This window comes from Erythrolamprus reginae, chromosome 9 (assembly GCF_031021105.1).
Source record: "Erythrolamprus reginae isolate rEryReg1 chromosome 9, rEryReg1.hap1, whole genome shotgun sequence".
Taxonomy (NCBI): domain Eukaryota; kingdom Metazoa; phylum Chordata; class Lepidosauria; order Squamata; family Dipsadidae; genus Erythrolamprus; species Erythrolamprus reginae.
In genome coordinates, this window is record NC_091958.1 from 54,972,158 (window position 1) to 54,998,472 (window position 26,315).

Sequence of the window (26,315 nt, forward strand, 5' to 3'; positions counted from 1 at the left end):
GCCAATTCTCCCAACAGCTGATTGGCAGGAAGGTTGAAAGACAAGCGATAAAAATGGTGGAAGGTCTTAAGCATAAAACTTATCAGGAAAGATTTTTTAGAGGTTTAATAATTGATAATGTATGAATTTTACAGGGTTTTTTTCCTCTAGAAGAGTAATGAGAGACAAACACCCTCCATTGAAGGTTTATAATAATACTAATAACAGATTTTAAAGGGACCTTGGAGGTCTTCTAGTCCAACCTCCTGCTTATCAGGAAACCATACATAATTTCAGACAGATGGTTATTCAACATCTGCTTAAAAACTTCCAGTGTTGTGACATTCACAACTTCTAGAGGCAAGCAGTTCCACTGATTAAATGTTCTGACTGTCAGGAAATTTCTCCTTCGTTTTAAGTTGCTTCTCTCCTTGTTTAGTTTCCACCCATTGCTTCTTGTCCTACCCTCAGGTTGCTTTGGAGAATAGGTTGACCCAGTTCCTGCAACATGGAAAAGTTTTATATAGGTATGATTATATGTATTGTTTTAGGGTTTGTAATTATGTATTATTTCACGGTGGAGAAAAAGTTTAAAAAATTATACCGAAAATAAAAACGGCGGTCTGAACCAAGGCACGGCAAACATAACACCAGAGACGGCTGCGTGTTTGGCTTGTTTTTATTTCCAATCTTCAACCCATGGAGAGATCCTGTCACAATCGGAATGTGGGGGGGGGGGGGGGGAGTTGAGTCCACCGCGGTGCGGCTTCAACACAACCAGTCACACGGGAAAGAAGAGCCTGTGTCTCTGGGTCACACCAGCCCCCCACTCGTGCCGGTGTGGGACGCAGCCACCGTCCTCGGCCCGACGGAAGCGCTGGAGTTTCCCCCTCTGGAGATCCTGGGAAATGTTCTCAAGGCTGCTTTAGGATAGCGGGGAAACCATCCCTACAAGGAGCCTTTGAGCAGCAGCAGCAGCAGCAGATTCCGGTGGTAGATTGCTAAAAATCAGACCGAACCCTCCCCCTCGCCCCCCCTCCCCAGTAAAGAAATACAAAATTAAAAGCAGTGCCTTTCGAGGGAGCCCAGCAGGGATGTTGGGGGTCAAAAGGCACTACAGTTATGTCAGAATGAATGGATGCTGTGCAGTCACCGTCCAGAGAGAGAGAGAGAAAAAATATACGGATTTAAAAAACTTCCAAAGATGACACCTCCCGAAAAGGTACAACTCCCTTCCTTCCCAGGACGATCGATGGTGGTGCTGTAAAGAAAGAGGAAAAAGGGGTTAGTAACTCTTGTATTATTATTATTATTATTATTATTAACAACAGCAGAGTTGGAAGGGACCTTGGAGGTCTTCTAGTCCAACCCCCTGCTTAGGCAGGAAACCCTACACTGCTTCAGACAGAAGGTTATCCAACATCTGCTTAAAAATTTCCAGTGTTCCATTCACAACTTCTAGAGGCAACTTCTGTTCCTTGGATCAACCGTTCTGACCGTCAGGAAATTTCTCCTTAGTTCTAAGTTGCTTCTCTCCTTGTTTAGTTTCCACCCGTCGCTTCTTGTTCTACCCTCTGCTGCTTTGGAGAATAGATTGACTCCCCTTTATTTGTGGCAACTCTTGAGATACTAAAAGGCTGCTATCCGGTCTCCCCTGGTCCTTCTTTTCATTAAACCAGCCATGCCCAGTTCCTGCAACCGTTCTTCATATGTTTTAGCCTCCAGTCCCCTCATCATCTTTGTGGCTCTTCTCTGCACTCTTTCTAGAGTCTCAACATCTTTTTTGCATCGACCAAAACTGAATGCAGTATTCCAAGTGTGGCCTTATCAAGTGGTATTAACACTTTACGTGATCTTGATTCTATTATTATTATTATTATTATTATTATTATTATTATTACTACTACTACTACTACTACTACTACTACTACTACTACTACTACTATTATTATAGTCTGTGGAGAGGGGCGGCATACAAATCCAATAAATTATTATTATTATTATTATTATTACAATTATTATTTCTCCGCCCTTCTCCAGAGACTCCGGGCATAAAAATAAATACACAAGATAAAAGAGTAGAAATCAAAGATTGAGCCAGTTTAAAAACTAAATCCATTAAACATGCTAAGATCCCACCATCCCCCTCCCTCGCCCGGGCTTTGTTCACTAAGAGGAAGGCTCTTTACCAGGGCTTTGGGATTACTCGGCCTCTACCACTGTGAGGATTTCTTCATTGATAAAAAATTCAACGGTCTCCTCCTCCCAGTCATCCACGTTGCTATCCAGCTCATCTGTGTCCACACCTAGAAAGAGAGAAAGGAAGTTCAAATGAGGTGGATCTGAAGGCAGAACTCTGCGGGTCTGTGACCAGAATGAAGATTTGACGGCAGAAATGCTGTCCTTCGTTTGGAAAAAAAAATGCAGCCAGAAGAGGATTCTTAACATAGAAACCTAGAAGATTGATGGCAGAAAAAGACCTCATGGTCCATCTAGTCTGCCCTTATACTATTTCCTGTATTTTATCTTAGGATGGATCTATGTTTATCCCAGGCATGTTTAAATTCAGTTACTGTGGATTTACCAACCACATCTGCTGGAAGTTTGTTCCAAGGATCTACTACTCTTTCAGTCAAATAATATTTTCTCACGTTGCTTTTGATCTTTCCCCCAACTAACTTCAGATTGTGTCCCCTTGTTCTTGTGTTCACTTTCCTATTAAAAACACTTCCCTCCTGAACCTTATTTAACCCTTTAACATATTTAAATGTTTTGATCATGTCCCCCCTTTTCCTTCTGCCCTCCAGACTAGACAGATTGAGTCCATGAAGTCTTTCCTGATATGTTTTATGCTCAAGACCTTCCACCATTCTTGTAGCCCGTCTTTGGACCCCTTCAATTTTGTCAATATCTTTTTTGTAGGTGAGGTCTCCAGAACTGGACACAGTATTCCAAATGTGGTCTCACCAGCGCTCTATATAAGGGGATCACAATCTCCTTCTTCCTGCTTGTTATACCTCTAGCTATGCAGCCAAGCATCCTACTTGCTTAACCACTTTCCTACTACAATCTTACATCTTTGATAGGGTTTGGTCACAGACTTGTGTTCTTCGTGAACATCCCCACTAGTCAGGCCAATTATAGCTTTATAAACAAGCATCTATCTTTATCAGACTCACCCAAGGCCTGGCATAAGCAACAGCACTGCTTCAGAGCTCTCTTACAGCCCTAAGCGGTTTATAGAGTTAGCAACTGTCCCCCAACACTCAGGGTTCTCCTTTTACTGGAAGGCTGAGTCCACCTTGAGCCAAGTGAGATTCGAACAGCTAAAGTGCTGGCAGTCAGCAGAATCAGCCTGCGATACTGCATTCTAAAGGTGTTAAGGTGGCATACTGCATACTAAACAATGTCGTTTGGCGGGACTCAGGGGAAGAGCCTTCTCTGTGGCGGCCCCGGCCCTTTGGAACCAACTCCCCCCAGAGATTAGAATTGCCCCCACCCTCCTTGCCTTTCGTAAGCTTTTTAAAACCCACCTCTGCCGCCAGGCATGGGGGAATTGAGATACTCTTTCCCCCTAAGCCTTTACAATTTTATGCATGGTATGTCTGTATGTATGTTTGGTTTTGATAATAAGGTTTTTTTTAGTTGTTTTAGTATTGGATTGTTACATGCTGTTTTTATCACTGTTGTTAGCCGCCCCGCGTCTACGAAGAGGGGCGGCATACAAATCCAATAAATAAATAAAATAAATAAATTCGAACTACTGCGCCACCACGGCTCTTTCAATATTTAAATGTTCAATATTAAATATACACCCAATTATGCTCTACTTCTCGAAACAAGCCTGCATAATTTTCCTTTTCAGACCAGGGGCTCTGCAGACATTTGGGATCTCAGCTCTCAGATCCAGGCTGGTCAAATACACCTGGGAATTAAGAGATTAACCCAAGATAAACCAAGTTTCCCCGCCCCATTTACCTCCTCGGAGCTCCAAACGCTCGTTCCTCTGCTCCATGTACAGCTCCTGGGCCATCTTGCGGTATTTTTTGAAGTCCTCCATCATTGTTCGCCGTTTGTCGACCAGTTCCTGTAAGAAGCAGGTGTCATTTAAACCATCCATCTGGCCACTGGTCCAAAGGTGCAATTTCCAAGGACCTTTCTTGTTAAGTATTTCCATGGGGAAAAAAATGTCAATGTGGACGCCCAGCTAAATACACAAAGGACTGGGGCTCCCCATGTTGTTAATGGGAGGGATCAATAAAAGGGACGGGGGCTGATGGGCCCCAAAGGCAGCTGCACAGTTGGCCCATATCCATCCCAAATAAGCTTCGCTTCGTGTCCCCCCGGGGCAATTTACCTTCGAGGCCTTCGTTTGGCTCAGCCGATCTTTCTGTTCAAATATCTTGGAGTATCTCTTCAGATCTTTCTTGATTAGCTGCAGCAAGGAAAGAGAGAAATGCTTCACACCTGAAAGGGGGTATATATCACTGGCAACCTTCGGCCTCGAAAGACGATGGCGTCGTGCTCAGGAAAGAGATCCTAGAACAGCACCTAGTGTGGTTAAAAAGCCCTTCATGGCACCGGACCAGATTATCTCAGGGACCGCCTTTTGCTGCACGGATCCCAGCGACCGGTTAGGTCCCACAGAGTTGGCCTTCTCCGGGTCCTGTCGACTAAACAATGTCGTTTGGCGGGGCCCAGGGGAAGAGCCTTCTCTGTGGCGCCCCCAGCCCTCTGGAACCAGCTCCCCCCAGAGATCAGAGTTGCCCCCACCCTCCTTGCCTTTCGCAAGCTCCTCAAAACCCACCTCTGTCGTCAGGCATGGGGGAATTGAGATATTCCCTTCCCCCTAGGCTTATAGAATTTATGCGTGGTATATCTGTATGTATGATTGGTTTTTCTTAAATTGGGGTTTTTTAAATTACTTTTAATATTAGATTTGTTTATATTGTCTTTTTTACTGTTGTTAGCCGCCCCGAGTCTGCGGAGAGGGGCGGCATACAAATCTAATTGATAATAATAATAATAATAATAATAACAACAACAATAATAATAAAGGCCAATCCGAGAGCGGCAATCCTTTCCCCACTGAGGGCAGATCCATTTGGTCCCCTGTCCGGCCCCCAGATTTCACTGATTCCTTGGCCTGCAGCACAAGTGTCTCCTCGAAATGGAGAAGGCCAAGCTGCATCTTTAGCCTCCAAGCTGAACGACCAGAGGTCAAGGTTTCCCGGCTGTAAATGTCCATTCCCAAGGCCTTTAAATCCTTCTTACAGGCGGTCCTGGACCAGAATACCTCCGGGACCGCCTTTTGCCGCACGAATCCCAGCGACCGGTTAGGTCCCACAGAGTTGGCCTTCTCTGGGTCCCGTCGACTAAACAATGTTGTCTGGCGGGACCCAGGAGAAGAGCCTTCTCTGTGACGGCCCCGACCCTCTGGAACCAGCTCCCCCCCGGAGATCAGAACTGCCCCCATCCTCCTCGCCTTTCGTAAAGTTCTTAAGACCCATCTCTGCCGTCAGGCATGGGGGAACTGAGACATCTCCCCCGGGCCTATACAGTTTATACACGGAATGTTTGTGTGTATGCTTGCTTTTAATAATGGGGTTTTTAGTGTTTTTTAAATTATTAGATTTGTTCTTACATCGTCTTTGTTATTGTTGTGAGCCGCCCCGAGTCTACGGAGAGGGGCGGCATACAAATCTAATAAATAATAATAATAATAATAATAATAATAATAATAATAATAATAATATCTGAAAGGGGAGGTACGCAGAGAGAAGCCACTCTCTTCAGCCAAGGAAAGTTTATCCAGTGATGGAACTGTTGCTAGCTGCCCTGAAGATTGTCAGCTATTTAAGCCAAGGCTTTCTGCAGGCCAAGCCCTGTCCTGTCCCTCCTCCATCTCTTTTTGCAAAAATGCTGCCACTTACTTTTGGCAACAGCCTTCTTAAAAGCTTTCCTTCCAGCGGATTTCTGCCTCACCTTTATTTGATCCTGGGTGAGCAGAGTCGGTGGCCTGGGTCTCCACAGCAACTGGCAGAAGCGGTCTTTGTTATTTTTCTGCAGGAGGCGACCCTGGAAAGTCCACAGCCAGTAGGCATTGTCCACCTAAGGGGGGACATTTTGGTCAGGGGAGGGCATCCAAGACGAAGCAGCCGGGCAGCAGCTGGGATTCGGCACCCCAGCGCTGAGAGGGGGACAAGCCACACCAGCCTGGTGTGGAGTGTGATGTTCCATCTAGGTGAAGGATGTGTAATCTTGGCAACTTGAAGGCATGTGTGGACTTCAACTCCCAGAATTCCACAGCCAACATTCTGGAAGTAGAGGGGTCCACACGTCTTCCAAGTTTATTTATATATTTGTTTGTCAGACATGTACAAGATAGCAGGTACAGGTATAAACTTAAACATAAGCAAAGTAAGTACAGTGGTACCTCGGTGTGGTCAAGAACCGATTTGGTCGAGAACCGAATTATTTATCCCATAGGAAATAATGGAAATGGATTTAATTGGTTCCCAGCCCATTGACTTGCTGGGAACCAATTAAATCTACAGTATTTCCTCCATTTCCTATGGGATAAAGATCTGAGGGGACGAGGTGAGAGGGAATGGGAGTCAGAATCCCGACACGCCCCTCCTGGCCGCCCTCTTAACAGCCGCCCAGTCTCTACCTTGTAACTGCTCCAAGCTGCAGGAAGGGTAGGGCTGGCTGCAATACCGGCAGCTTCGGGGGGCTCCTTTCCTCAGCGGTTCAGTTGGTTACCTCCAGGCAGCTGCACCAACTTTTTCTTTCCCGCTGGCGGCGGCTCCGGTGGCTTCCCTTTGAGGAGCAGCAGCAGCGTCAGGAACGTCACGTGATGAAGGGAAGCCGCCGTAGCCGCCGCCGGGAAAGAAAAAGTTGGTGCAGCTGCCTGGAGGTAACGAACTGAGCCGCTGAGGAAAGGAGCCCCCCGAAGCTGCCGGTATTGCAGCCAGCCCTACCCTTCCTGCAGCTTGGAGTAGTTACAAGGTAGAGACTGGGCGGCTGTTAAGGGGGCGGCCAGGAGGGGCGTGTCGGGATTCCGACTCTCATTCCCTCTCACCCCGTCCCCTCAGATCTTACATTTTGGATAGTAAACAAAATTTTCTGTTCAGTATCTGAATTTTTGTTCGGATACTGAAGCAAATTTGTGCAGAAAATTTTGTTCGGTATCCGAAATGTACGAAAACCAAGGTGTTCGAGAACCGAGGTACCACTGTACAGATAAATGAGGACAACCGGACAGGAAGAGAGGGAGCAAGACAGTTAAGATTTATTCAGTTAAGATTTGACAGTAAGGCAAACCTTGACAGTAAGACAGTTGTCAAAGGTGGGCAGCCCTGATCTAGATAGGTGAACTGACCTGTCAAGAGAGAGGGATACGACATGCCTGAAATCTTTAATGTACTCAGGAGATGTTGGTAAAGATGGCATCTGCACAGAAGGCTTAAATAACCACAGCCAAGCCTGTGCAGGTGAAGAAGGAAAAAAAAGACCAGGAGACACAGCCTCCGGGGTTACCTTGTGACTCCACCAAGACACGGATGTCACCAAAAAGCGGCCGGTGGGGTCCCATTCCACGTCTGAGGCTGTGTAGTGCTCAGCGATGTTCATCATGGTGCAGTCAGAGGTATCCACAAAGGCTAAGGCACCATTCATGCTGAAGAGAGACAAGAGAGGAGAGGCAGGTCATAGCACTGGACCCCTTCAACATTGTGGCCAGGCTGCGGGGTGATGGGTGGGATTCTCCTAGAACAGGGATGGCGAACTGTGTGCGTGTTGGGTGTGTGTGCATGTATTAGCACATGCGCCTCTACCCACACCCATTCCCCATGCACACACACCCCTGCGCTGCCCCTACGCACAATTCCCCATCCCCCCACAGGCCTCACTGAAGCCTGGGATGGTGAAAAAACGGCCAAATCGGAAGTTCGGAAAAACAGACTTCCGGTTTGTTCCTTGTGCTGTTTTTTTGCACTCCGTAGGGTTCAGGAAAGCTTCCTGAATCCCCAGAGTGTGAAAAACAGCAAAATGGGCAAACCGGAATTCCGTTTCTCTGAACTTCCAGTTTGCTCATTGGGCAGTTTTTCACACTCTAAGGCAGTGATGGTGAACCACAAGTGGCAGGCGGAGCCACTGCCCTAGCTCAGCTGATTTGTGGCTCACACAAAGGCTGTTTTCACCCTCCAGAGGCATGGAATTATGGGTGGGGGCACTTGCGCTTGCATGGTAGTGCGGGCGCATGATCTTTTGGCACCTGAGGGGGAAAAAAGGTTCGCCATCACTGCTCCAGGGCTTCAGGGAAGCTAAAACTCCAACTCTCTAAAATTGGGCTTAGATTCCAAACTATACAAGTTTCATTGGGGAACCTCCCTTGATGGACTGTAGTTTTTTTAAATAATATTTTTATTGGTTTTGCACATTGTATATAACATAAAACAAACATAAAACAGTGCACAGTGCATGTGCCCATCACCCGACTGACAATACCCACCACCACCACCACCAATTAGGGGGTTCAAATATTTACTAGTTTATGTTCTTTTACTCCCTTAGCTCTAATTTGCATTTGTTTACTATTCAAAGAGTGATTGGAGTTTATTTTTCACATTTTCGTCACAAATTCTACTCAACATATAATCTTTCACCTTATTCCATCGTACCATCAGCTTCTCCAATTTGATGGATAGTAGTGAGAAAGTATTTTAAAAAAAGAAAAGAAAAGTGTGTTCCCAGGAGGGGTGTGTTTGTGGAGGTAAGTGGCAACTCAGCCCAGAGATGAGGTGTGAGAGAAAGGGGGCGAAGACTGCCCCTCCTCAATAGTTCCCAGAGTATATCATCAATGCAGATAGTAGAATCTCCACTCTCACAACTACAAGTGTAAAACAGTAAAGAACTCAACTTGGAAGATTCACACCTATCATTCTTGGTTTTGGGATCTGCTAACTTCTACATGAAGGAAGCTTCAAAGGAGCCAGATATTAATATTTCTGAGGGGAAGAAACTCAAGAATGTGCCCTTTCACTTTGTTTCTAATTACTAGAGACATGTTACATAGATGATCATAGAAGTGGATACCACGTGTTTCAATGCTGACAGACCGAGACAATGGCTTAAATTCTTCCCCAAAGCAAGCACTCACCTTCTGAGACCAGCCAGCACTAAAAACTGTCCCTGAGGGCTCCAGAATATCGTGTTTGCCTGCTGCTTGTCAAAGATTTCTAAGATTAAAATGAAAAACAGAGAACTGATTTGACTTTCAAATTCTTAAAACAGCCACGCTTAGAGTAACAAGGCTGGAGTTGTCTCCCACCTCCTGCTGACGTTACTTTTGGAATTCTAACCCTGGAGGATTCAGGAGGCGATCTTAAAACAACATTGGAGAAAAGCAGACCAATTCTGTCATCACCATCAGGTGCTCGAACTATTTAGTAAATCCAGAGGTTTAATTTATGCCGGCAGCGCTGGAAACTCCAGTGGCATGATGTTTTTAACAATACAGCTACAAAATTATTGTTGTGAGCCGCCCGAGTCTTCGGAGAGGGGCGGCATACAAATCTAATATAATAATAATAATAATAATAATAATAATAATAATAATAATAATAATAATACCCACTTCACAGAAAGTTCTATTTCTAATGGGTATAATTGGATAGACTATTTCCCTACCCCACTTTGGCCCAGGTAATTCACAATGCAAAAATATGCCAACACTGGTATTTAGCTGGGGAGGGATGTTGTGGAAAATGCTTTCCCGTTTACATATTTACGATTGTAGGGTTAACAACCAACAACATCCTGGAAGCAGGTTGCTAACAAAAAAAAGAAACAAGAAGCAACATACAGTGATACCTCGTGTTACAAACGCCTTGTCATACAAACTTTTCGAGATATAAACCCGGGGTTTAAGATTTTTTTGCCTCTTCTTACAAACTATTTTCACCTTACAAACCCACCGCTGCCACTGGGATACCCTGCCTCCGGACTTCCATTGCCAGTGAAGCACCTATTTTTGCGCTGCTGGGATTCCCCTGAGGCTCCCCTCCATGGGAAACCCCACCTCCGGACTTCTGTGTTTTTGTGATGCTGCAGGGAAATCCCAGCAGGGCAAAAACGGGCACTTCGCTGGCAACGGAAGTCTGGAGATGGGGTTTCCCAGCGAAGGGAGCATCAGTGAAATCGCAGCATCGCAAAAACACAGAGGTCCGGAGGTGGGGTTTTGAGGACTTTGGTGTTTTTGCGATGCTGCGATTTCACTGATGCTCCCTTCGCTGGGAAACCCCACCTCTGGACTTCCGTTGCCAGCGAAGCACTCATTTTTGTGATGCTTGGATTACCCTGCTGAGATTCCCCTGCAGCATCGCAAAAACCTAGAAGTCTGGACGTGGGGTTTCCCAAGGAGGGGAGCCTCAGGAGAATCCCAGCAGCGCAAAAACGGGCGCTTCGGCTGGCAAAAGGGGTGAATTTTGGGCTTGCACGCATTAATCGCTTTTCCATTGATTCCTATGGGAAACATTGTTTCGTCTTACAAACTTTTCACCTTAAGAACCTCGTCCCGGAACCAATTAAGTTTGTAAGACAAGGTATCACTATACAGTACTCTGAAAAAGCCACCCCCACTGCGTTTTGCCTCAACCGAAGATCGCAACACACTTAAAAGCAGCCGCGCACCAGGCGTGTGCAAAATCCACTTACTAATCAGCTCTATTTTCCCGTTGTTCTTCACGTGATAGAAGGAGCAGGATATCCGGGGCACCTCCCCGTGTAACACGGCAAACTTGCTTCCGTTTGGCTCCCAAGCAAAGGCGATGATGCTCTCTGAAAGGCAGGGAGATTCAATCTGTCGGGACTACAGTAATTTTCTAAAATATCCAGTAGGCAACCCGGTCGTTGAAGGTGGAAAAGGCAAGACAGGTAGCCTGAGGCCGGAAGCATTGCACTCCAACGGCTCAGTTCAAAATTCTGTCCCAAGGGTTTCAAAATGAAGGCCTGGGGGTCGGACCTCAGTCTGCTGTATCTAACATACAACATGAGATAACCACCTCCCAAGGAAAAAAATCATTTGGAGGACAGCAAACAAGGCAGTCCTTTTACCTTTCATTTCCATCACGTCCACTGGAACCTGCTTTTCTCTCATGCGGAAGATTTCAAAGTTGGTCACTACACCCTGGGATGGAGGAAAGAAAGCATGACCGATCCGAAGTGGGACTTCGGCCAGAGGTTTATCCTCGCTGACCACACGCATCACAGTTTTAGCTAAAGGAGCACGATATGTAAATAAATAGGGCTCTTATACAGACAAAGCTGAACAAGATATTATATTTGAAAGAGGGCTTTCTATTGGATACCAGACACAGGCTCGTGCTGGCTGGGACTTGACATGCCCTACATGGCATTGGACCAGAGTACCTCCGGAACCGCCTGCTACCGCACGAATCCCAGCGACCGATAAGGTCCCACAGAGTTGGCCTTCTCCGGGTCCCGTCAACTAAACAATGTCGTTTGGCGGGTCCCAGGGGAAGAGCCTTCTCTGTGGTGGCCCCGGCCCTCTGGAACCAACTCCCCCCGGAGATTAGAACTGCCCCCACCCTCCCTGTCTTTCGTAAACTACTCAAGACTCACTTATACCGCCAGGCATGGGGGAGTTGAGACACCTTTCCCCCCAGGCTTTTTTATACTTTGTTTTATGTTTGGTATGAATGTGCTGTTTGGGTTTTTTTAAATAAGGATAGGGTTTTATATGTTTTTTAATATTAGATTTGTTCCACTGCTATATTGTTTTTATTACTGCTGTGAGCCACCCCGAGTCTTCGGAGAGGGGCGGCATACAAATCTAATTAATAATAATAATAATAATAATAATAATAATAATAATAATAATATAATAGGTGCTTGGGAAGTGCCCGACTGGTGATGAAATACGAAATCCAGCATAGTGATCTCGTTTGCTGTGTTGTACTGACATAATAATAATAATAATAATAATAATAATAATAATAATAATAATGGTAATGGTTAGAAACATAGAAACATAGAAAACTGACGGCAGAAAAAGTCCTCATGGTCCATCTAGTCTGCCCTTATACTATTTTCTGTATTTTATCTTAGGATGGATCCATGTTTATTCCAGGCATGTTTAAATTCAGTTACTGTGGATTTACCAACCACGTCTGCTGGAAGTTTGTTCCAAGGATCTACTACTCTTTCAGTAAAATTAGGGAATTAGGGATGTAACCTACGCTGGTTGCAAGAAAAGGATTGCTTAATACCAAGCAACAAAAATAGAAGGGTCACAGGCTGCATTTTGGGCCCTTGGCAACCAGCCTGCATTTACAGCTGTTTGCAACATCAGGTGAATGATTTGCACAGTGTCTTTTGTGGGATGGTGATGCTTCCCATTTCTCCCTTTGAGAACACGGTTTGCTAAATGATCAAGGAGACTTGTTTAACCACCATTACAAAAAGTGTTGTATGGGGAGGTTTGTCATGCGATGACCCACTCAATGACCAGCGTAGGCTACATCCCTAATTCCAGGCTCAATGAAAAACATAAGACTATCTATAATAACTAAGGGAGCCCTAGAGCAGTGTTTCCCAACCTTGGCAACTTGAAGATGTTTGGGCTTCAACTCCCAGAATTCCCCAGCCAGCAAATGCTGGCTGGGGAATTCTGGGAGTTGAAGCCCAAACATCTTCAAGTTGCCAAGGTTGGGAAACACTGCCCTAGAACACCTTGACAAGAAGCACATATTCTCCACCTGGCCAGTTTTAACGAGTCTGCGTGAGAAAAGCAAATACCTGGGTGCCCTTTGGGGTCCTGTCTACTTTCACGCAGAGGTAGTCCCCGTTCTTCTGCCAATGGAGTTTGCAGTCCACCACGTTGAACAGGTTTCGCACCCGGATCTCCTGCCGGGAGGGGAGCTGCATCAGGGTCACCCTCGCTGGGATGTCTTTGTCTTCAGGGACCCAAAAGGTAATGATGTTTCCTCCCGGGGACCAGGAGAAATCTCTGAGGGGACAGCAAGAAAGGAGCACCTCAAAGTGGAGAAGGCGTATTTCACAAACAGCCACCCAGCCCAAGCCGTGAAATCTCCTTTCTCAGTTTTTGGAAGAAGGGAGGAGATGATTTTTAGGGGACCTGCCGATTTCTTCGGACACCTTCATGAAAGCAGCACCAAGCAGATTCAAAAAGGGGAGCACTTACTTGATCCCTGTGATTTTCAAACTTTTCTTATCCAGCAGGCCCATGGACTAGAACGGCAAAAAAAGAGAAGACAACGTAACAATCCTGCAAATCACACCGAGATGATACTTAACACAGTGATTTTCAACCTTTTTTGAGCCGCGGCACATATTTTACATTTACGAAACCCTGGGGCACATTGAGCGAGGGGGGGGGGGGATAAAAAAAATTTGGACAAAAAAATTCTCTCTCTCTCTTCCTCCCCTTCGCTCTATTTCTTTCTCCCTCCCTCTTTCTCTCCCTTCCTCCCTCTTTCTTTCTCTTCCTTCCTTCCTCTTTTTTGCTCTCTGTCTCTCTCCCTCCATCCCTCTATGTCTTTCTCTCTCCCTCCCTCCTTCCCTCCCTCTTTCTCTTGTTCTCTTTCTCTCTCTCTCTTGCTTTCTTTCTCTCTCTCTTGTTCTTTCTCTCTTTCTCTCGTTATCTTTCTCTCTCTTGCTTTCTCTCTCTCTTGCTTTCTTTCTCTCTGAGCTTCGCGGCACACTGGTTGAAAAACACTGACTTAACAAATAGATGTTTCCCCACGAGGAAAGGATACTCTTAAGGTCCCAAAAAGATAGCTCTTCCCCCTAGGCCATTACAAGTTATGCATGGTATGTTTGTGTGTATGTTTGGCTTTATAATAGGGGTTTTTAGTTGCTTTTTATTATTGGATTGTACATGTTGTGTTTATTATTGTTGTTAGCCGCCCCAAGTATACGGAGAGGGGCGGCATACAAATCCAATAAATTATTATTATTATTATTTGCATCCCCGAGCCTAGGAATGCATCTATGAATTCATTTATATCTCCGAATATCTCCGGGACCGCCTTCTGCCACACGAATCCCAGCAACCGGTTAGGTCCCACAGAGTGGGCCTTCTCCGGGTCCCGTCGACTAAACAATGTTGTCTGGCGGGACCCCCAGGGGAAGAGCCTTCTCTGTGGTGGCTCCGACCCTCTGGAACCAGCTCCCCTCCAGAGATTAGGATTGCCCCCACCCTCCTTGCCATTCGGAAACTCCTTAAAACCCACCTCTGCCGTCAGGCATGGGGGAATTGAAACATCTCCCCCTTGCCCATGTAGTTTCTGTGTATGATTTGGTTGTGTGCTTGTTTTTTATATATTGGGGTTTCTTTTGGATTTTTTAACCTAAAACTGTAATTTAGATTGCTAAATATTAGATTTGTTACTATGTATTGTTTTTTACCATTGTTGTGAGCCGCCCCGAGTCTATGGAGAGGGGCGGCATATAAACCCAATAAATCTTCCAGAAATATTTTCTAATTTAGTTTCTTGTATTTTATTCATATTTTTAGTTAAGAAAAAAGTTTTGCTTTTATTTATCTTTAAACCTGCTACCTTTCCGTAGTGTTCAATAGTTTGCAATAACAAAGAAACTGTTGTTATCGGTTCTTCAATTATAAACATTAAATCATCTGCAAAAGCTTGAAGTTTATAAGTTTCGCCTCCTATCGTTAAACCTTTTATTTCAGAATCCGCTCTTATTTTAATTAATAAAGTTTCAAGTGTCATAATAAATAGCAATGGTGATATAGGACATCCTTGACGAACTCCCTTATTTATATCAAGTGTTTGTAATTGGTTATTATTTAATATTATCTTAGTCGTTTGTTTTGAATATATAGTATCTATTAAGTTAACAAATTTTGGGCCAAATCTCATTTTGTTTAGTTGCATTTTTATAAATGTCCAGTTGACGTTGTCAAAGGCCTTTTGAGCATCTAAAAACATTAAAGATGCTGTCTTATCTGAATGTTGTTCATAATATTCTAATGTATTTATTATAGTTCTAAGATTGTTTTTAATTTGTCGCCCTGGTAGAAATCCATTTTGGTCTTGGTGTATTATTCCATTTATAATTCTTTTAAGTCTATCTGCATAAATGGCAATAAATATTTTATAATCTACATTTAATAAAGATATGGGTCTATAATTTTTAATTTTTACTGGGTCAGTACCGGATTTGTGTATTAAAGTTGTCAACGATTCTGACCAAGATTTCGGAATTTTACCCTCAAGTCTACATAAATTAAAGGTTTCTAACATATGATTTCTTACTATTTCGTTTTCTATCTTATACCATTCTGCCGGTATAGCATCCGGACCAGTGGCTTTGTTGTTTTTCTGTTTTTTAATTATAGATAGGAGTTCTTCCATTGTTATTGGTCCATCCAACATAGTCTGTTGGTCTTCTGTTATTTGTGGTAATTTTGAAGCCTGTAAGTAATTAAAAACTTCATCTTCACTAACATTGTCTTTGGCATAAAGATCTTTATAAAAGTTATAGACAATATCTGCCTTTCCTTCTGTATCGTATTTTATTGTACCATCTTTATCTTCTAATTTTTTTATCAATTTGGATTGACTCTGCTTTCTAAGTTTATATGCTAACCATCTGCCTGGTTTATTTGCATGTTCAAAATAATGTTGTTTTGCTCTTTTAATTTTTTCAGTTATTTGATTTTGTTCTATAATTCTAATTTTATGTTTAATTACATTTATTTCTGTTTTAAAATCTCTGTTCTTGGTGTGTTGCTGCGATGCAAATTCCAGTTGTTTTAATTCATTTATTAATTGTAGATACTTTAATTTATTTTCCTTATTATATTTTGTTTTTTACCATTGTTGTGAGCCGCCCCGAGTCTATGGAGAGGGGCGGCATATAAACCCAATAAATCTAAATCTAATATACAAAAATAAATAAAACCATGATGTGAAAGATCCCAAAAGGGGAAACAGAAGGAGGGAGAAGAGCTAAGCATGTACCTTTTCTCGTTGTTTACATTTGCAACGAGTAACGTTTAGATTAAAGCATGATCAGACTTACAGGCGTTTCGTAGATGCTAAGGGTGTCGGATGTCATCCGGGCAAAGAATTTGCCATCGTGACTCCACCTGAGCAAGCAAAATTTCAAAGGTTTAGAGGGTGTATGTGTGCGCGCGCATGTCATATTTTCCAGTAGTCAAAAGTGTACCCCAATTTGTTTTTAGTCCTCTACAAACATACTTAAATATGGGCCAGTGGGCAGAGCTCTCGCAGTGGAATCCTCGTTTCTTCTGTCCAGTTAGGATATCCCAAATGATGATGGCTTGAGGGTCATCTTGGGTGTCCATAAGGGGGCTGAACGTTACCAGGTACCTTCACAAAGACAACAGAATTGATTGCAGGAATACAAACGCTGTGATCCATTTAAGATTGATTTTAGTAAGCAAGGTGGCTTCAAACAGCCAACAGTCGGCATCAAAGCGAAGTTTTGCCTTCGTTCACATACACGAAGGTGATATGGCAGCAGTTAAGAATCTTAACATTGTGCAGACAGGAGTGATTCCCAAGCAATCACGCTAGAGACGCCTCTGGGACCGATACAGGTAGTCCTCGACTTGCCACCAGTTCACTTAGTGACTTTTTTTTCAAAGTTACAACAGCACTGGAAAAAAGCGACTTATTTACGACTGTTTCTAGCATGATTTACATTCAGATGCTTGACAACCGATTCACATGTATGACAGTTGTAGCGTGCCGTGACCATGTGATCCCTTTTTGTGACCTTCTAACACGCAAAGCCAATGGGGGAAATCAGATTCCCTTAACAGCTGCGGGACTAATTTAACAGCTGCAGCGATTCGCTTAACAAATGTGGCAAAAAAAGTTACGAAATGGGGTAAGACTCACTTAATGAATTTCTCACTTAACAACATAAACTTTGGGCTCAGCTGAGGTCATTAAATTCAGGACTACTTGTACATTTCCACCACCAGGTTATAATAACCACAGTTAGATCATTAAGGCAAGAGACCCAAGAAACTGGGAATGTGGAGATTTCCATACAGAGAACCCAAAGCAGTGATGGTGAACCTATGGTACAGGTGGCATGCGGAGCCATATCTGCTAGCACACAAGCCATTGCCCTAGCTCAGCTCCAATGTGTATGTGCATACTGGGCAGTCGATTTTTGGCTCATACAGAGCCTAGGGGAGGGCGTTTTCAGCTTACAGAGGGTCTCCAGAGGAATGACGGGGTGCATTTTTGCCCTCTCCAGGCTCCAGGAAAGCCCCTAGAGACTAGAGAGGACAAAAAACAGGCCTACTGGGCCCACAAGAAGTTGGGAAATGGGTCATTCTGGCCTCTGGGGGGAGAGGCGGAGGCCATTCTCACCCTCCCCAGGCACTGAATTCTAAGTGTGAGCACTCGTGCACGCGACGATAGGAAATCGTCCCATAGGAACCCATAGGAAAAAAGATTTGCCACCACTGACCTAAAGCAGCCATTACGTACTCCTGTAGTTTGCAATTCAGCGACACCCTATCAAGGAGAGCGAGGCTGCCAGGTCTTTTGAAGCGCAAAATTCCCAAGAATACCTTTCGCAAGGTGAGAAGTCAATGAGCTGCACTCCCTGGTGGCTGAACCTCTGGATCTGCTTGAATTTCTCGCCACCCCACAGGGCAATGCCCCTCTGATGGAAGGTAGCCAGGTAAGTCCCTCTTGGAGACCAGCGCACGTAGGTTTCCGTCCATCGCTGCGGGAGGAGAAACCTACATTAATCGGGTCAAGCTACATTTGAATACCAAAGTTATATGAACATTTTACTTCTGAAAGTTTGCATGGATTTTTTAAAAAAAGAAGTATTTTAATGGGGAAGGTGCACCAAACTGCAGCTGATTGTTCACTGGAACTCCCCTCGTCACAGTTGGCATATTAATTATGTAAATAACCTGATAATTTAGTAGAAAAAAAATCAGATATCAAATGCAAAACAAAAACGATCTATTTTGGCCAAGTATAAAACCCCTTACATCTTGTAATAAAGAGCATCTGAATAATGTTGGACAATTTTTGCACTTTGTTTTTCGACAAAGATGTTGAAATGTGAATCTCACAATCAGAGACAAATTTTCACTGGCAAAAGCGATTTAGGACTGGTGAAATTTATGGCTCAGTTCCATAGCTATTAGGCTCATAAAATCTTTTTCTGTGCATTGACTAATGTAAGCATTTAATTTCATTACAGATTTGGAATTGCTTCTTACAGCTGCCAGCGCACGAAACGTTATCAAGAGAAACTTGCCCCAAACACTCACAGCTCTCTCCTCAATTGTAACAGGATCTTTAGCATCGTTCCAGTATATAGAGGTTCGATCTCCAGATTCAAAAATTACACTATACTGATCTCTACAATCTGGGTCCTCCAACCAGTAACGCAAATTCCCCTAGGAAATAAATCAAAAGGGAAAAAAAAGATGAAGAAAGAGGTTGCAAAAAAAAAACAGAGAACGATCATTCTATTGCAAAAGAAAAATAAAAACACCTGTCAGATTGGAAACCATGTCTCCATGATAGAAATATGACTTTTGTTGTAGCAAACCATGTACACTCTTTCCATGAAGCAAAGTGAATTTAAACTGTGGAGTTGATGTTTTCCTTTGGACTCCAACAGTTCAGACAATTTCTGCAATACTCCAGCAAACGGCATGTAAATCAGTTCTCTCACTCAAGACACCTTGCAGGATTTTTTAAAAAAAAAACATTTTCAGGAGTTTCAGTGTTATGCGTATGAATTATTGAGCTCACAGCTCTTGCTGAAAACTCATTTTCTAAAAAACTGAGACAGGCATCCTGGGAATCATCAGAGTTTGCTGGCTGGGGAATTCTGGGAGTTGGAAGTCCAGATCTCTTCAAGTTGCCAAGGTTGGGAAACACTGCATTAGAGAACAGTGTAATCTTGATTAGGGCAAGTCTGTTTCTCCTGATCAGCTAGGAAGGTTGTATCCTGAGGAACCCAGGGGAAGAGCCTTCTCTGTGGCGGCCCCGACTCTCTGGAACCAGCTCCCCCCAGAGATTAGAACTGCCCCTACCCTCCTTGCCTTTTGTAAACTCCTCAAAACCCACCTTTGTCGTCAGGCATGGGGGAATTGAGACATCTCCCCCTGGCCTATATAATTTATGTATGGTATGTCTGCTTAAAAATGGGTTTTTTTAAACTATTTTAAATTTTAAATTGTATATTATTAGATTTGTTATGAATTGTTTTATTGTGCTGTGAGCCGCCCCGAGTCCACGGAAAGGGGCGGCATACAAATCTAATAAATAAACAAACAAACAAACAAACACCTGCAGCGATCTCTACATGCCATTTGGTCTTCTGAATACTTACCAGATCTTTAAATGGCTGTTTCTCTGGAATTTCCCACTCGTCGCTGATTGTCATGTACCTGAAAGAGCAATAAAATTAGTCACGTATACATATGGGTAGGCATTTTTGAGGACGTTGTGGGGATAAAACTTTACTCACTTGTCAAAGTCAGTGAAAAGATTGACCCTGAAAGTGTGCTGCTTGTCCAACTTGTAACCATCTGTGTTTTTGACAGCATCCAGAGCATGAGTGGGAGACATGTATTCCAGGAAGATATACCTGCAGCAAAAGAAAACCAGTTCATTTACATTCCACCTTTCACTCAGAAGTGAGATGCAGCATAGAAATTATCTTATTTTTCGCTCCACAGCAACCACTCTCATTATCTACCAGAGTTTATAAAACACACCTTTTTCCTCCCTAAAAGAGGCTAATAATTTGGGTGCGGCTTATACTCTGAACGTAGCCTTTTTCCCCCTTCAGCCCTAACTAGCTGCTAACGATCTTCCCAGCTTTCCTTGCAGGCTCTTTCATTGTTACTCTCTGTAAAGAATGTTTTCCAAGCCCTAAGTCTTTGCAGGGGTTTTTCCCATTCTCTCTCTCTCTCTCTCTATTTATTTATTAGATTTGTATGCCGCCCCTCTCCGTATTTGCTGCAAATGTTTCTTTCCAGGTGCTAACAATGTTCCCAGCTCTTACCAGCTTGCAAGCTCTTTCATTGTTAGTCTGTGAGGAATGCTTTCCAAACGCTATCTTTATAGTTTTTTTTTTTAAAAAAAATTGGTCTAACTTGCTCCAAATGTTTCTTTCCAGCCTTAACCAGGTGCTAACGATGTTCCTAGCTTTTGGCTTGCAAACTCTTTCATTGTTACTCTCTCTGAATAAAGTTTTTTTAAACAGGGGATAAAATAATGTACTGAAGCTGACCAGACTAAGGACACTAGCCAGATGAATACCTGGTATGCAGATTCTTTTTCCCTATTTTCCTCCCCAAAAACCAAGGTGTGTCTTATAGAAACATAGAAGACTGACGGCAGAAAAAGACCTCATGGTCCATTTAGTCTGCCTTTATACTATTTCCTGTATTTTATCTTACAATGGATATATGTTTATCCCAGGCATGTTTAAATTCAGTTACTGTGGATTTACTGTGGATTTTACTCCGAAAAATATGGGTAAACTTTTAAAGAGACCTTGTTCATTGTGGGAGAAGCTCCCACGAACACAGCAAGTAACCAGCTTTCCTATCCTTTCCTTTTTTTCTTCCTAACATGTCTTGTGTGTTACCCAGTGTGCTTTCATTCCCATCAATCTTTTACAAAAGAAAAGTTGCCCAAGACTTTGCTTGGTTACTGCCGGGGAGCATCGTAAAGTGTTTTATATAAGAAAACTTTAGCAAGGTGCCTTCGAAGCAGGATAATGCGGTGATCAGCTTGGAGGAATGTGTTGGAGATGTGCACATGCCCCAGCTATTCTTCTGGCTTGCTGGATGGGCTGGAAGATTATGCTCCCTTGATGGAGAGACTTGGCTACAAAAACAAACAAAGATATGGAAAAAACCCCATCACCAGCACTCACCCTTTAGTCTGGCCATCAGCTTCTGGGTAATATTCATTGGTTATCTTCCCAAACTTTGAGAAAAACTTATGGATAACATTCTTCAGTTTCTCAAGACGGTCTGGCCCAACCTGGGGGACATTGTCCACCACAATCACAGAATCAATTCCATCTGCTTCCTGAGGGAGCTCTTGCAGAATATCCCCCAGTAATTCTGTGGACAGTGAAATAGAGAGAGACCAGTGAGAAAAGTCCGGTGAAGGACAGAGTCAATGGCTGCATTCCTAAAACAAAGCCAATAATCTACATTAGGTTTGTTAAGTGTCCTGAAAACGTGCAGAAAGGACTGAAGAAAAGCCCAGGTTGGAATCATTGGGTGGAAAGGGACTTTCTTGTTAAGCAGTTTTGAGTAATGAAGGAGAAAGTTTGGGAAGCAATGCTTTGGAGGGCTTGTATGCTTTGACTCTTACCAAAAGGCCATTGATAACTGCTTTGAGATGAACTCTGAACAAATTATCTCAGCTTGTTTCCTCCCTCAGTCATCTGCATTATTTTATTTCATTTCATTCTATTGGATTTGTATGCCGCCCCTCTCCGTAGACTCGGGGCGGCTAACAACAGTGGTAAAAACAACATACGACAATCCAATACTAAAACAGCTAAAAACCCTTATTTTAAAACCAATCATACATACAAACGTACCATGCATAAATTGTAGAGGCCTAGGGGGAAAGAATATCTTAATTCCCCCATGCCTGACGACAGAGGTGGGTTTTAAGAAGCTTACGAAAGGCGAGGAGTGTGGGGGCTATTCTAATCTCTGGGGGGAGTTGGTTCCAGAGGGCCGGGGCCGCCAGAGAAGGCTCTTCCCTTGGGTCCCGCCAAACAACATTGTTTAGTTAACTGGACCTGGAGAAGGCCCACTCTGTGGGACCTAACTGGTCGCTGGGATTCGTGCGGCAGAAGGCAGTCCCTGAGATAGTCTGGTCCGGTGCCATGAGGGGCTTTATAGGTCATAACCAACACTTTGAATTGTGACCGGAAACTGATCGGCAACCAGTGCAGACTGCGGAGTGTTGGTGTAACATGGGCATATTTAGGAAAGCCCATGATTGCTCTCGCAGCTGCACGATCTGAAGTTTTTCAATGTTCTAAACCTGAAGAGCTGCAACACTCCCAAACTGTCATTGAGGTATCTATGTGGAATGCTTTGAACACTACAGCATAAGTGTAATCTATGAGAAATACTCTGTTGAAATATTCTAGTCATAGCAAGTTATCTTGGCTTTTAAAAGTGCACTTTAATCTATATGTACCACAGCATATGATCACACATATATCCCACCCTTCTCTTTTAAAGCCAGCTGAATCCTTCAGTCTTTTGTACTACAACAAGGTCTTAATTTATCAGCCACGCACAAATGTGGGTACTGAACATCCTAACAGTAAACACAAATTGGACAAAATGTTCAACTGCCTATTAGGGCATGTCACCCGATTTATTCACATAGTTATTCCAGATTGCTATTCAACTCAGGACAGTCAGAAATAGAAGCTTCTACTGTCCCAAGTAATCTTGGCTGATTAACTGGGATCACTTTGTTCTGCTCTGTGGTTAAAATAACTCATCATAAAGCATCAGATTCTAATCTGGGATACCTGGAGCCAAACCCAGCACATCTACAGTTGTGGGTCCCTAATGCAGGACACAGAAGCGCTCGACAACTGTGGAAGGGCTTCTCATCCAACAGATTTGCCTAAACTGACCCCAGAAAACACAACAGATCTGAACGCCACAGCTCTGGTTCTCTTCTAACTCAACCTACAGGTTAGGTAACTATCACAACCTTCGTGCTAGCAGGTTTCTAAGAAAAACCTCAAGGGTTTTTTGTATGAATACATTTAATAATGCTAGGATTTTTTTAAAAAAATTGAGGCTTAATTCAACGTTCTCAAAGATAACAACTGGCATAGCTGCTGTTTGACACAGTTTTCCTTTTATACTGATAAGGAAAACCAAGACTGCTTGAAACTGACAGCAGCTCTTTACCCACATTCAGTCAATATTGTACAAATATTACAAATACAGTCCATGCACACACACACACAACCACTTCCCTATTTCTTCAACTGTGCTCACCCACCAAAAGGCTGGACAAGAAGCAACGGATGGGAACTAATCAAGGAGAGAAGCAACCTGGAACTAAGGAGAAATGTCCTGACAGCAAGAGCAATTAATCAATGGAACCGAAATTGTGGTACTCCATCAATGGAGGCTTTCCAGAAGAGATTGGACAGCCATTTGTTTGGGATGGTCTAGGCCCGGCTTTCCTGCCTGGGGTTGGATTAGAAGATCACCAGGGTCCCTTCTAGCACTGCTATTCTATGATGTGTATGTATCCCATCAAGACTCCTCCCAAAATAGTATAAGGTATCCTGCTTGACCAGAGGGTTGGACTAGAAGACCTTCAAAGTCCCTTTTGCTAAAGTACTCCATGTGACTTTCACAGCATTTTTAAAAATTACTTGGGGTTCCTGGAGAGCAAGAATGACTGGTCAGAAACAGGAATACGCTACCTCAACCCCAAAGACATCTGTCATTCCCACCTCATCCAAGACCCTCCCCACACCATGGGAACACCCAACCATGCCTTCCTTGCCAGCTGGGAACCCTGGGACTTGTAGTCCAGCCCGGCTGGGAAAAGCAAAGTGCAAAGAACTCATTTGCCTCTTCCTGACACCCTCAGTCCCAGGTAGGTGTGTGCTTGGGGTTGGACTAGAAGACCTCCAGGGCCCTTCTAACTCTTATTCCACTGTTATTCTGTCTATACCACAAAACGGTATCAACCCTCCTGCTCCAGCAGGGAATTGGACTAGAAGACTTCAAAGGTCCCTTTCAACCCCGTTATATTCTGTTCAACCACCCCATGTGGACTTTTTAATCAAGGTTGGTTTAGGGCTTTTTTTTGTTTGCTTTGGGGTTCCTGGAGGGTAAGAACGATCTCCAGGAAGCAGGTAGGAAACCAGGGGGTTTGGGTTCCCCCAACCCAAAGACACTCCCACCTCACCGAAGACCCTCAGTGACACAGTGGTTAGAGTGCAGTGCTGCAGGCTACTTCTGCTGATCACAGGCTGCCAGCAGTTTGTCAGATCGAATCTCAGTAGGCTCAAGGTTGACTCAGCCATCCTTCCAAGGTCGGTAAAATGGAGACCCAGATTAATAATACTACTAATAATATTAATAATACTAATACTAATAGCAACGCCTTGGAGATCTTCTAGTCCAACCCCCTGCTTAGGCAGGAAACCCTACACTATTTCAGAAAAACAGTTGTTCAACATTTTTTAAGTACTCCATGTGAGAGGGGCGGCATACAAATCTAATAAAATCTAATAAATTATTATTATTAAAAATTTCTAGTGTTGGAGTATTCACAAGTTCTGGAGGCAAGCTGTTCCACTGATTAATTGTTCTGTCAGGAAATTTTTCTTTAGTTCTAAGTTACTTCTCTCCTTAGTTTTCACCCATTGTTTCTTGTCCTACCCTCGGGTGCTTTGGAGAATAACTTGACTCCTTCTTTGTGGCAACCCCTGAGACTTTGGAAGGCTGCTATCCTGTCTCCCCTGGTCCTTCTTTTCATAACTAGACATACTCAGTTCCTGCAACTGTTCTTCATATGTTTTCGCCTCCAGTGCCCAGATTGTTGGGGGCAATATGCTTACTCTCTGTAAATCAGCACTGTGAAGCGGTATATAAGTCTCAAATCGTATCGAATGATATGTATACATTTTGATTGGGTTGCTGAACTGTGGGTTTTAACCAGGGTTATTGTTTTCACTTGTACTTCTTTTTATTGTTAAATGTACGTTTTTATATTGTCTGTAAGCCACCCTGAGTCCTTTGGGATTGGGCGGCATAGAAGTTGAATGAATGAATGAAAAAAATAAATAAATGATAAATACTATTGCTACTCTCTTCTCCTGTCCAGCTGGGAACCCTGGGACCTGTAGTCCAGCCCTTGACGGGTGCAATGGGACAACACACACACCCACACCAGCCCCAGATGTGTGTATGTGTGTGTGAACCAGCTTGCTTTGGGTCACACTTCCAGAACAGCCGTGCAGGCCAGGTGAACATCTGGAGGGCAGGAAGGTGTCCTTTCTCTCTCCCATTTACACCCCCCTCTCTCGCGCCCCCTCCCAACAAAGACTCCCCCTCCTTTTCGGGGTGGGTGGTGAGTGGGCCGCCTTCCTCCCTCCCGCGCAGCACCTTCGTCGTCGACGTCGTCCACGAAGTCCTCGGGGTCGCTGAAGGAGGGCTCGTCCTCATCTTGGCACGGAGGAGGCCGGAGAAGCGGGACCGGAGGAGACGAGGGCTGCGGCTGCTCCTGCTCGGATCCTTCCTCTCCTCCTTCCTCCCCTTCTTTTTCTTCCTCCTTCTCTTCTTTCTCTTCCTTTTTCTCCTCCTCCTCTTCCTCCTCCTCCTTCTCGTCTTCCTTCTCTTCCCTCGGCTCCTCGCAGGCGTCGGCGGCGACTACTACCGGCGACTGTTCCCCGGCGGGCGTCGGCGGCTCCTCCTCGTTCACGGCCGGCGGAGTCGGCGGCGGTTCCTGAGGGGGCTGCTCGGGCTGCTCTCCGGCTTCTTCGTCCCCGCTGCTGCTTTTTACCTCCTCTTCCTCCGCCTCCTCTTTTTTCTCCTCAGCAGCCTCGTCGGCCTCGACTTTCCCAGCCGGTTGGGGCTCCGGCGGAGCGTCCCGCCCCTCAGGCGACTCCGCCGGCGGCCGCTCGGCCTCCGAGTCGCTGCTGGTACCGCTGGTGCTGCTCCCTCCGCCGCCTCCTCCGGACCGCTCCGCGTCGGAGGGGGAGGCCGCGGCCGCCGCTTCTAGGCTCTCCTCGGTCTCCTGCATGGGAAACTCGGGGGAGGCTGCGCGGCCTTCCCGCTCGCCTCACGCGCACGCCGCTGTGGAGAGAGAGGCCTCAGTCGGGAAAAGGAAAGGGCGCAGGCGCGCACGCACGCGCACAGGCGGGGGAGGCGCCCCTTCAGCCATGTGCGCGAGAGCGGCTTCTCGCGAGATCGGGGGAGACCATTCCTCGGGGAGAAAAAGCGCGGCCTTTCAAAGAAAAATTTACTCGGCCTTAGTGAAGGTGAACTTAGTCCCTCGAGTCGTTTTTCCCTCCTTTTCCCGTGCTTTCCCCCCACCATTACTTTCTTTGCGAATAGTTATTTTGGGAATGATACACAATCCTCCCCACCCCTTCTGGATTCCTCGCGGTGAGACAGTCCAAGATGGCGACCGATTTGAAAAGCGCCCTGAGGTGAGGCTTGCATCCGGCAGATGACAGGGGTGGTCTTGGCAGGGCACTGTGGATAAAAACTATTG

At 44.6% G+C, this 26,315-nt stretch overlaps 1 protein-coding gene across 1 annotated transcript; it reads right to left on the minus strand.

Moving 5' to 3' along the window:
• Nucleotides 1-640: 640 nt before the first annotated feature.
• EIF3B (eukaryotic translation initiation factor 3 subunit B) lies at nt 641-25,982 on the minus strand. The gene is made up of 19 exons (XM_070761372.1): nt 25,205-25,982; nt 20,956-21,148; nt 19,537-19,656; nt 19,399-19,456; nt 18,326-18,454; nt 17,606-17,763; nt 16,254-16,385; nt 16,075-16,141; nt 13,208-13,254; nt 12,802-13,012; nt 11,098-11,170; nt 10,699-10,821; nt 9,143-9,221; nt 7,522-7,660; nt 5,965-6,090; nt 4,337-4,414; nt 3,958-4,066; nt 2,169-2,285; nt 641-1,240 (listed from the first exon to the last, which is right to left on the minus strand). Exons 1-18 carry the CDS (start codon nt 25,839-25,841, stop codon nt 2,182-2,184), a joined length of 2,583 nt encoding a protein of 860 aa, XP_070617473.1. The 5' UTR covers nt 25,842-25,982; the 3' UTR covers nt 641-1,240; nt 2,169-2,181.
• Nucleotides 25,983-26,315: the final 333 nt, after the last annotated feature.

Bases quoted from the DNA above. Each gene is read 5' to 3' on its own strand.
- EIF3B (XM_070761372.1), bottom strand. From the start codon at position 25,841: ATGCAGGAGACCGAGGAGAGCCTAGAAGCGGCGGCCGCGGCCTCCCCC. The intron at 10,822-11,097 runs GTAAAAGGACTG...CCTGCCTTTCAG, and splicing joins GGACGTGATGGAAATGAAAG to AGAGCATCATCGCCTTTGCT. The intron at 9,222-10,698 runs GTAAGTGGATTT...TTTTAATCTTAG, and splicing joins CGGGAAAATAGAGCTGATTA to AAATCTTTGACAAGCAGCAG.